The sequence below is a fragment of the Lipotes vexillifer genome, unplaced genomic scaffold (genome assembly GCF_000442215.2).
Source record: "Lipotes vexillifer unplaced genomic scaffold, Lipotes_vexillifer_v1.1 scaffold110, whole genome shotgun sequence".
NCBI classification, from domain to species: domain Eukaryota; kingdom Metazoa; phylum Chordata; class Mammalia; order Artiodactyla; family Lipotidae; genus Lipotes; species Lipotes vexillifer.
This window is the reverse complement of record NW_006791887.1, coordinates 1,224,162-1,235,149: the sequence shown is the minus strand read 5'-3', so window position 1 is coordinate 1,235,149 and position 10,988 is coordinate 1,224,162. Positions and strand designations below refer to the sequence as shown.

At 39.0% G+C, this 10,988-nt stretch overlaps 1 protein-coding gene across 1 annotated transcript in view; it reads left to right on the top strand.

Annotated features, from left to right (window-relative positions):
* Window positions 1-10,523, top strand: part of SMU1 (SMU1 DNA replication regulator and spliceosomal factor) — a 20,816-nt gene extending 10,293 nt beyond the window's left edge. The window contains exons 6-12 of the mRNA XM_007464942.1: window positions 1,152-1,271; window positions 2,712-2,828; window positions 3,459-3,586; window positions 4,342-4,468; window positions 6,765-6,932; window positions 8,566-8,718; window positions 10,010-10,523. Coding sequence (XP_007465004.1) covers window positions 1,152-1,271; window positions 2,712-2,828; window positions 3,459-3,586; window positions 4,342-4,468; window positions 6,765-6,932; window positions 8,566-8,718; window positions 10,010-10,108 — 912 coding nt within the window. The 3' untranslated portion in view covers window positions 10,109-10,523. The remainder of the gene's footprint in view (window positions 1-1,151; window positions 1,272-2,711; window positions 2,829-3,458; window positions 3,587-4,341; window positions 4,469-6,764; window positions 6,933-8,565; window positions 8,719-10,009) is intronic.
* Window positions 10,524-10,988: the final 465 nt, after the last annotated feature.

Below are 10,988 nucleotides of genomic sequence, written 5' to 3'. Positions count from 1 at the left end.
CGGTACGCAGGCCTCTCACTGTTGTGGCCTCTCCCGTTGCGGAGCACAGGCTCCGGACGCACAGGCTTAGCGGCCATGGCTCACGGGCCCAGCCGCTCCGCGGCATGTGGGATCTTCCCAGACCGGGGCACGAACCTGCATCCCCTGCATCGGCAGGCGGACTCTCAACCACCGTGCCACCAGGGAAGCCCTAGCATCTCCTTTTTATTAGTTTCTTTCTGGGTTTGTGCTCTGATTGAATTTATAGATTTAAAAATAATTCATATTCCTCAAATCTTTGACTTTGGATTAGTGTTTTGAATTTGTCTTTTCTGGATTATATGTTTTGATTTGCATGTAAAGGTATTTTGGGGCAGCACTTTTATTTACCCTGGTTAAAACCTTGCGACAAATAGAAATCCATTATAATTATGCTGCTGGACTAAGATTTTCTGTTATAAACACTTCCTTTTTTGGCATTTAAAATGAAACTCATAATAGAGCTTTTCTCTGTTCCCATCTGTCTAACGTCCTGTAGTTTTTATCTGTTAATGGAAGCATCTTTGCTGGTAAATGCTCAGGATACATTTCCCAGGCAAACAATCTGTCAGCTCTAATCAGTTCTCCTAGAGTTAGTCAGCCACACATTATCACTTGATTAAATGAAGGTCATGAAAAGAAGCAGTGATAGAAAATTTGTTTAAAAAATAGTGGAGGAAAATAGCCATTTATTTTGAAAAATGAATTTTTTCCCCCAGATGAAAAAAAAAATAGGAACATATGCCATATTTAGTTGAGTGTGAAAGTCATGCCAACAGTGGCTGATTCTGGTAAAACTTTATTGCTTGAGTTAACAGGATTATTTGTTCTAAGTCCCTTGCTAAAATAGTTTTTTTGCTTTTCTTTGGAAATACCAACTTCATTTTTTAAAAAAGAAACAATAAAAACAAGAACAAAAACTAGTTTCAGTGGAGAGCCTAGACACTAAACTGTTTGGAGAAAATATATCTAGCATCTCTTGGTGTCTGGGTACAGAAACACCCCTCCCAAACTCCATGATACAGGCTAGCTATGGCTTTATGCTAGGACAGAGCTCTCAAAAGTTTAAAATGGGAATTGTTTTAAGGCCACTACATAAAAGTGCATCTGTTTCATTGTTTCATTTGAAACAGTTTGGTCAGAAATCACATGTGGAGTGTGCTCGATTTTCTCCAGATGGTCAGTATCTGGTTACTGGGTCTGTTGATGGATTCATTGAAGTATGGAATTTTACGACTGGAAAAATCAGGAAGGTAAAGTATTTTAAATACATTAATTTTTCTAGTGGAAGAATTATCTGTTACTGTTTTTAAATTACCTGTTATTTTTGCAATTTAAATTTACTTTTTGAATGGGTAATATGTACATCTGATAAAATATTTTATAAAATAGAGCCGTTATTCAGTAAAGAGTCTTATTCCCCGCCTTGTCCCTCAGCCAGTCAGTTCCCTTCCTTCCTTAGTCCACTCAGGGTTACCAGTTTCTTATGTAACTTTTCTGGAATATTCTATATGTATATGTAAGCAGTTGCTTATTGTTTCCACTCTAACCTTATTGTAGGACTAATTGTGTTTCATTCTGAATGAAGTGGAATATCTTTTTATATGTGAAAAGCCACCAGTATTTCCTATTCTGTGAAGTCTTTTCATATCCTTTGCCCATTTCTCTTTTGGATTGCTTCTGATTCAATATTTGTGTATATTGCAAAATGATCACCACAGTAAGTCTAGTTAACATCCATCATCACACATAGTTAGAAGCTTTTTTTTTTTTTTCTCGTGATGAGAACTTTTAAGGTCTACTCTTTTAGCAACTTTCAAATATACATACAGTATTACTAGCTGTAGTCACCATGCTGTACATTACATCCCCATGGCACTTATTTTACAACTGGAAGTTTGTACCTTTGGACTTCCTTCATTATGTTTCTTTTTATGTTTAATTTTTGATCCATCTGGCATTTGTTTAGGGTGCTAAAATTGGTGTAGATCCAACTTAACTTTTTTCCAAATAGCTACTTGTTGACTAACCCCTGATTTAAAATGTAATCTTGATCATAGAATACTAAATTCCACTCCATGCTTAGTGGATTTATGAGTGACTTTCACTTTCTACATTGTATATTTCTTTATAATTTACCATTTTTTTAATCATGAAGCAGTCTCTTTCTATACTTTAGAAAAAATATATTTCAGCAGAAACTAATACACCATTGTAAAGCAATTATATTCCAATAAAGATGTAAAATATATATATATATTTCAATATGAACAGTAATGGATGATAAAAGAAAAATAACAAATAAATAGATTAATCAGTACATGGTTTTAGGAAAGGTAGCTGACAGTATGGACAAAACATTAATTTCTCATGTCATACTCTAAAAACAAATAAATTCAGATTTATTAAAGATGTACAATATGTACTGGAGGGAAATTTTGCTTTGAAAGGATCATAAGCAAAAGATGTAGGCTAATATGTTTGCATTTTTTATAATAGTTACTTGAATTGTGTAAAAAAGTTATTCCCAGTATTATCAGTTGTTCATCAGAATAGTGTGCATGACACTATTTGCTTTGGAGGTTTAGAGTTGGCATAGTCCAATTATCCTGCTTTTAAGTGAGTCTGCAGAGACCTGGGGTAACTGGTGTTTTTGTGTTATTTTGATAGCTGCTTATCATTGTTTCCTTTAGGATCTTAAGTACCAGGCCCAGGATAACTTTATGATGATGGATGATGCTGTCCTCTGCATGTGCTTCAGCAGAGATACAGAAATGTTAGCAACTGGTGCCCAAGATGGAAAAATCAAGGTATGAATTAGTGGCATGAACTCTTGTATGTAGACATTTTGAGAGTTCTGTAATGAGTTAGTGTCCTATATAGGTTTTTTGCTTAATAACAGCTACTCTTTATGGAGCATCAGCTTTATGCCAGTGACTTTAGTTTTTCTTGTTTAATCCTAATAATAACTCTGCCTAGGGAGGTCCAGTAATTTAAGGTCACACAGTTGGTAAGTGACAGATCTGGGACTTCAGTCCAGATCTGCTTGTGCCCTTTCTGCTGTGCCACTGTGGCTCACCTTATATGGTGTGTTGTGCTTAGGGGATGGGGTGGTCTGCAGGTGATTAGCAGTTGTTTAGCTGTGGCTTGTATTTAATTGCTGTTAAAATCCCCTGGGCTAGATAAAACACAGAAATGGTCTCTGCTAAGTGGACTTAGAGTCTGAATTTTTGTTTTAATAATTTAAAAGGAAAGAGGCTTAAGTTTCAAAGGATTCAAGTTATCATTGTACTGTGTGAACCAGACATATCATATTCAGCTATTAGCATGCATTTTTAATGCTGTTTTTAGCATATTAGCACTGCATCTTGCTTGGCTCTGTGGAGTAGAGTGGGACAGTATTTACAGGTTTTCACTATTCTTTTTTTTTTTTAATAAAGGTATGGAAGATTCAGAGTGGACAGTGTTTAAGGAGATTTGAAAGAGCACACAGTAAAGGTGTCACCTGTCTAAGCTTTTCTAAGGATAGCAGTCAGATCCTTAGTGCCTCATTTGACCAGACAATTAGGTAAGTAAGAATTCCCAGGGGCTTCCCTGGTGGTGCAGTGGTTGAGAGTCCGCCTGCCGATGCAGGGGACACGGGTTCGTGCTCCGGTCTGGGAAGATCCCATATGCCACGGAGCGGCTGGGCCCGTGAGCCGTGGCCTCTGAGTCTGCGCGTCACGTACTGCAAAAAAAAAACAAAAAAAACTAAGAATACCCAAACTGCCCTCACTTGGGTTTAATATGGTGAAGCCTTACAGGGAGGTACTAGTGATTCCTTATGTTTTCACCAGGATGCTTTTATATGGAGAGTGAGGGTATGTGAGACCTTATTTCCCCAAAGTACAGCTGACACAGTGCTACTGTGTTGTCCATTTGGGTCTTTACCTAGAAGAGAGATTAGAAAGGGATTATAGCAGTACTTCATATTTCTCAAAGTGTGGTCTATGGACCTACCTGCATCAGAGTCACCTTAGAGGACATGTGACAAATACAGATTCCTGGGACCCGGGAGAGACCTAGAAGTCTGTTGCTGAACAGAAGCTTGTGGTATTATTGGCATATTTTCTTCCAGTCTCTGTGCAAAGCTTTTGTTGTGGTTTTGTTTGATTGTTTGACATAATGAAAATAATACTGCGTACGTAATTGCATAGCCCTCATTCTTCACTTAATATTTTAACATGAGCTTCTATAATTCATCTAAAATGCTTTCAACAGTTGGTCCCAACCATAATATATAGAATATTAATTGTTCTTTTCATTTGCTTTTATTTGTGATAGAATTCATGGTTTAAAATCTGGAAAAACCCTGAAGGAATTTCGTGGCCATTCCTCCTTCGTTAATGAAGCAACATTTACACAGGATGGGCATTATATTATTAGTGCATCCTCTGATGGCACTGTAAAGGTTAAGTATTTGCTACTGGTTTGTTTTGGGGTGTCTGTTCCACTTTTGCCCTTTGAGGAGTTTTCAGTGGTGATAATGGTGATAATTGTGGTGGTTAAACCTCTTTACTAAGTATTTTAGCCATAATTGAGGTTAGTCTGTGACAATAGTAATATTCTGTGGTAATTCCTATTGGCCTAGGGACCTCAAATCTCAAACCTATAGACGCTATCGTGTGTAGAAAAAGAGGAAAGGTGTGGAGTTCTAAACTAGTCCACCCCCATTTACAGTGGTGAAATTCTATCTTGCCATAGGTATGGTCCACTGCAACAAGTTCACGAAGAGCTCAGTGGCTAAATAAATAGGTCAGCCTCATCCCACCCCGAGCCTCCACATTGGGGCCTTTCTGATAGCATTTAAAGAGGAGCAGGAGGGGCGTAGAGTAGAACCAAGTCCTCTCAGATACTTATTTATTGCCTTCAGCTCTCATCTGAAAGTAGTGGCTCTTCGGTACCTTAAGAGATTTAGTTATTTCAACAGAGGGCCTCATTTCCTAGAAAAGATGGGAAATCCAAATAGAAAATCGCTAGAGATCTTTGAGACACTCCATTTACATTCTAGATCTGCTTTTAAATTGCCTTATGTAAGTGAGTGTGACGTGGCAGAAGACCTAAACATTCTAACACAAATCCCTAACAGTCAGACCACCTTCTGCAGTGGCTCGTTCTGGCTTGGGAATTGAACAAGAAACCTGAAGGTAGGAGATGTACTCTTCCTCAGGATAGGTGGCGAAATACACAGAGCTCTTAGTGCTTTAGTCATGCGGTTTGCCCTCTTTGTGCTATGTATCAATATATGGGCCTCACAACTTGTAAAAATACCATTGGGAGGTGGCTTGTGTAGGTCTCTTTGTTTTGTGGTCTTTTCATTTAGTTCTGCAATAAGTGGGGTAAAGCATCTCACTGACCTTTTGGACAGAAAACTCTAGAAGTCTTAGAACTCTTGATCCCTGAAATGTTCATTTCTTTTCTAGGCTGCTGGGCTTTGGAGAGGAGATTGGGGTAGATGACACAGTATTTCTTAAGAAAATAAATACTGGGACAACTAGTGGGGCAACTATTTCCTCCTCTCTATAGGTATTCATTCAACATCTGTTTTGTGCTGGGTTCCTTTGAAGGCACAGAAGAAACACAACATAGTCCATGCCTTTGAAGTTTTTATACCTCATGAAGCGAGTGCTGTCCAGACAATGCCAGGCAATAGTTGGTTCATCCCTTCTCTAAGCACATTTCAGATTTTAATAACTGTGATGTCTGATTTAACCACTTCAGTTCATAGTAGCTCAGAAGGGCCAGGTGAAAAGCATTAGGGTGGAGAACTATTAGCAGAAGAAATGTTGGACTGGGAGAGGTCACACAAGTGGCCAAGAGTAGCTTCCACTTCATGGATCCTCATGTGTGTCTGTTAACATTGTGACTTCTGCAGTGGTTCTCAGTACAAGCTGAGAATCACTTGTGGAGCTTTTAAAAAATGCACAGGAACTTCCCTGGTGGTACAGTGGTTAAGAATCCGCCTGATGATCCTTGGTCCAGGAAGATCCCATGTGCTCGCTCTAGAGTCCACGAGCCACAACTACTGAACTCTCACACCACAACTACTGAAGCCCGTGTGCACTAGGGTCCGCCTGCTGCAGCTACTGAAGCCTGTGTGCCTAGAGCCTGTGCTCTTCAACGAGAAGCCACTGCAATAAGCTCTCACACTGCGATGAAGAGCAGCTCCTGCTCAACATAACTAGAGAAAGCCCGCGCACAGCAATGAAGACCCAACACAGCCAAATAATTAATTAATTTAAAAAAAAAGATTAAAAAAATTGCACAAACCTACATCTCACTCCAGACCTACCAAGTCTGAATCTCAGGGTCCTGAGCATATAAATCTAAAAAACCCTCATTTCATTTTGGTGTCCAGAGAAGGGTAGCTTTCTGGTTGTTTATGACAGTAGCAGTGTTGACACATAGCTTATATTAAAGATAGGTAGCTTGTTAGCTAAGGAAAATTTTGTAGGAAAAGATCATAAGTTTTAAAAGGGTTTTATTATTTCACTTTCTGATTTTTATTTTGTTTATACCAGTTAATCTGCAAATGGGGAGTTCTTATGTATATGGCAATGCTAGGTATTTGGACTGTAAGAAGCTTTTTTTTCTGAGTCAATTTTTTTCTTTTTTAGTAATATAATTTTCAACTGCAAAACATTAGAAATTGTTAACCTTCCTCCTCCGCCCCCCAAATGTTTATGCCTTATATTTTTGTGTTGTAGATCTGGAACATGAAGACCACAGAATGTTCAAATACCTTTAAATCCTTGGGCAGCACTGCAGGGACAGACATCACTGTCAACAGTGTGATACTGCTTCCTAAAAACCCAGAGCACTTTGTGGTTTGCAACAGATCAAACACAGTGGTCATCATGAACATGCAGGGACAGGTGAGTGCTCAGAAAGTGCCTTTGCTCAAGCCCTGTGGGCTGTTCCCAAATCAGCGTGTCTTGGTCCTGGCACTTTCAGTAACCAAATATGGGTTCACCACTTGGAAAACCACGTACACTATATTTGTTTTTCAGACACATATTTAATATTTTAAATTCTATGTCTACAAAACATCTTTTTGGCATCTCAGTAGTTAATCTACTTTCCCCAGGATGTTTGTGTACTGTTCTCTTTCTTTTGCATCCTTTGGATAAATGAGACCCTGATCTGTCTTTAAGCCTCCTGCAGAACCTCACTGAAGATTTTGATATAACAATCCTTGTGTGAGTGAGGGAGATACAGTGTGTGGATTACCAGCTTGGGACATCTGCTAGCTACAATGTGATCTAAGGTGGAACTCGAATAGGAGAAGGGCAACAGTGTCTTTATGATGTGTATTTGTAATCAGAACACCTGCTGGTTCCCAAGGAACCTCACTTTTATAGCACCAGGGACATTAGGAGTATCAAGGTTGAGGTCTCAAGCCCTGGGAATGTGTTGTGATGCTACTGAAATGTTGGACTGGGCACTTGGGGATCCTGCTGAGCATGGAGAAGACCCAGGGGCTGGTGTGTGGAACTCTCTCTCCATTGCTTGAGTCCCTATAAATGATAAATTGGTAGTGACGAACCTATGGTTGAGATGGCTGGTCTGCAGTACCTGTTGGGACACTGCATAATAGCCGTAGTTGCCCACTTCCTAGTTTTCTGCTTGGCTTTTTAAAAACTTAAAAAAAGTTCTTGTACACCCTTGACCTGCATCCCCCAATGAGAACATCTTACATAAACATTGTACAGTTATCAAAACCAGGAAATTGACATCGGTACAACACTGTTAACTCACATACAAACCTTATTTAGATTTTACGTCTTTACATGCATTCATTTTGAGGTGGGACATGAATAGTTCTGTGAAATTTCATCTCGTGTTGATTTATGTAACCACCACGATTAAGATATAGAACTGTTTCATCACTCCCAAAGAAACTCCCTTGTGCTACACTTTTATAGTTAAACCCTTCCCCCACAGCTCTAGCCCCTGGCGGCCACTAATCTGTTTTCCATTATTACAGTTTTTCATTTTGAGAATAGTAATTAAATGGAATCATACAATATATAGCCTTTTAACCTTTTGAGATTGGTTTCTCTCCATTGATTTATGGTGATCTTAATGGTATGTAAAATAGAGCAAGCAAGGTCTTGAAGACAGAGTTCCATCATGAATGGAGAGGGCATCTCATTCTAAAGAGGAAACTGGGGAGCATGGGTCCACAGAGCATTGAGAACCAGTCGTATGTTGATTTAGGAAATTGTGTATGCTAACGAATTTGCTTCTGGGTAAAATGGCTCAGTAGACTAAAGAGTAGGATTGGTGACTTGGGACAAGTGAATTGTAAATGTCTGTCTGCCACTGACTTAGGATAGCTTATCCTTTGAATATTTCAGGACATGGTGAATGGAACTGGCAACCTAATTATAAATTACAGTAAACCAAAGTACAAAATAACATAAAGATGTCAGTTTAAACTGCTGCAGTAGAACTGTTGCTAATCCAGGTGTTTTATTTTTACCTTGGGCTGTGTTAATGATCTAGATTGTCAGAAGCTTCAGCTCTGGTAAGAGAGAAGGTGGTGACTTTGTTTGCTGTGCCCTCTCTCCCCGTGGTGAATGGATCTACTGTGTAGGGGAGGACTTTGTGCTCTACTGTTTCAGCACAGTCACTGGCAAACTGGAGAGAACTTTGACAGTAAGTATTACTGACTTATGGCCATCTACAGAAATTGTTAATGCTTATGTCTTTCTGAACTCTGAAGTAAACCTTTTCCAGACTGCTGTGTGAACCTTGGTATAAAAAAATGTAAAAATGTTATCACTAAATTAAAAAAAGGCCCATAAGTAATTGTATGGAATTAACTCCTGTATCAGGAAAAGTCATCCTTTATAGTGAGCCTTCAGCTTCCAGTGGATAGGATGGGTGTACATAAAGCAGAGAAGAAGGAAGGGAACACGCCTGTCTAGCCAGCTAGATTGGTTAGACCTTACCCAGGGCGATTGGAGAGTGGCAGATATAGCTAGTCCTCTCCGTGTCCTTTCAAAGGCAAGTTACTTGTATATTATCCTATCAGACTGATTATGTTTTTTAAGCCGCTTTGTGTTGTAAGAGGGCTCAATCAGTAACAAGGAATAATTAATGCTAGCTGCTGTAACAATCTTTAAATGTCAGTGGTCTAACACAGTGAGTTTCTTATTATGTCACAGTGTGATGTAAATTGCATCGTCCTCCTCTGTCTTTTAGCTGTGCCATTTGGAATATGTGGCCCCTTAGATCTTAGAAGCAGAAAAGATAGTTGAAGGGGTATATTGGATGTTTTAAAGACCCACATCTGGAAGTGGTTTGTTTATATTACTTTGTTTGTCATTCTTTTTTGATTAGAATTAGTCACATGCCGCCCACAGCCCAAATGCAGAGGGGTGGTTGGGCAGGGAAAATGAAGTCGTCTGCAGTCGAGGAAAAAGAAATGGTCTGGTGAATGTATAAAAAATTATACACATAGCTCTGTTAGAGAATAACCTCAACTCAAACTGTTCTTGAGTGAACTGTTGGCACGTCTGCCTTGTGAAGCCTCCAGTGTAGATCCAAGATGTGAACAAAACGAGGTGGAAGGTGTCCTCTAGTTGAGGAAAATACTAAGTTCACTGAGTTGAAGGAGTTGTTTGGTCTCAGCCACTGTCTTGGCTTAATATTTATAAAATGGTGATGATGACTAGGACCCTCTGTAGTGCAGGAGTGGTTTGGCTCAAAGTGTTATTTATACATTATGAAAAAAGTACAGAAAATGTCATCAGCCATGTGATAGCCTCGTTTGAGTTTTTGGTTTGTGTATTTGGTTAGCACTCTTTGAGGCTGCCTTGGACTTGATTCCTTTGGTGAGAAGTAGGAGCTTCACTCTTCTTCCCTCCCACTCAGCTCTGGAAGCTTCTTCAGAGTGATTTATTAGAGACCTGTATACCCTAATCCTGTGCTTTACCTATTCCAGGTTCATGAGAAGGATGTGATTGGTATCGCACATCACCCTCATCAGAACCTGATTGCTACTTACAGTGAAGATGGACTCCTAAAACTCTGGAAACCCTAATTCAACTTTTCTTTTTAAACTAGCTTGAGAGCATGTACTTAAAATGAAGACATATTCACGTGTTGCTTTTTTTTTTTTAGGCCAGCTTTTCTAAGTAAATTGTCTGAATTAGGCACAAGAATAATTTTGTGAAAATTCATGTGTAAGTAGCAGTTACTCTTTTATATATTTTTTCAAGGTATTCGCTTATCCGTTTCTAACTGGGGCAGTCACAATGTTTTCAATAGTCTTTTACCTGGAGAGTGAAATACTGATATTTCTAGGGAAAAACTGTACTCCTTTGATTATGTGAAATGCTGATTAAAACGGGCCTCCTGCAGTAAAACTTGTAAATAAGGAACTATCCCAAATTCAGTAGCTGTTTACTGTTCCATCTTTTTTTTAAAGATGTTAATAAACTTTACACCTTTCTGGAGGCTTTGTTTTTAAATGTAAATAAGTGCTCATCTAGTTAACATATTTACTTAGAATCAGATGAAGAGGGTGGGACACTACATTATTATTCCTGAATCTTAAGTACAGCCGGAAATCAATTCCTGGGTAGGACAGACTGAATGTAAAGTCAGGTGTCACATAGGATCTCTCATTTCACTGCCCTCCCCCAGGCATTCATTTTTCTTAGCTGTGACTTTTCCAGGGAATATCGTCTTCATTTTATGGATAGAACTAGTTGCAGGATACATTATATGAGAATTCAGTTTTGGCATATTTGGAAATGCATGTGGATGTCTCTCTTCTGTTTCAACCAAAGATGTATATGGAATGCCTATGCTGATGTGTGACGGTACTATGCTAGGTACCATTTTAAGAAAGTGAGCTTGTTTGCTTGTGTGGGCCTTTTATGTCCCGTTTTAATTCTCCCAATTAGTAGGTACAAACA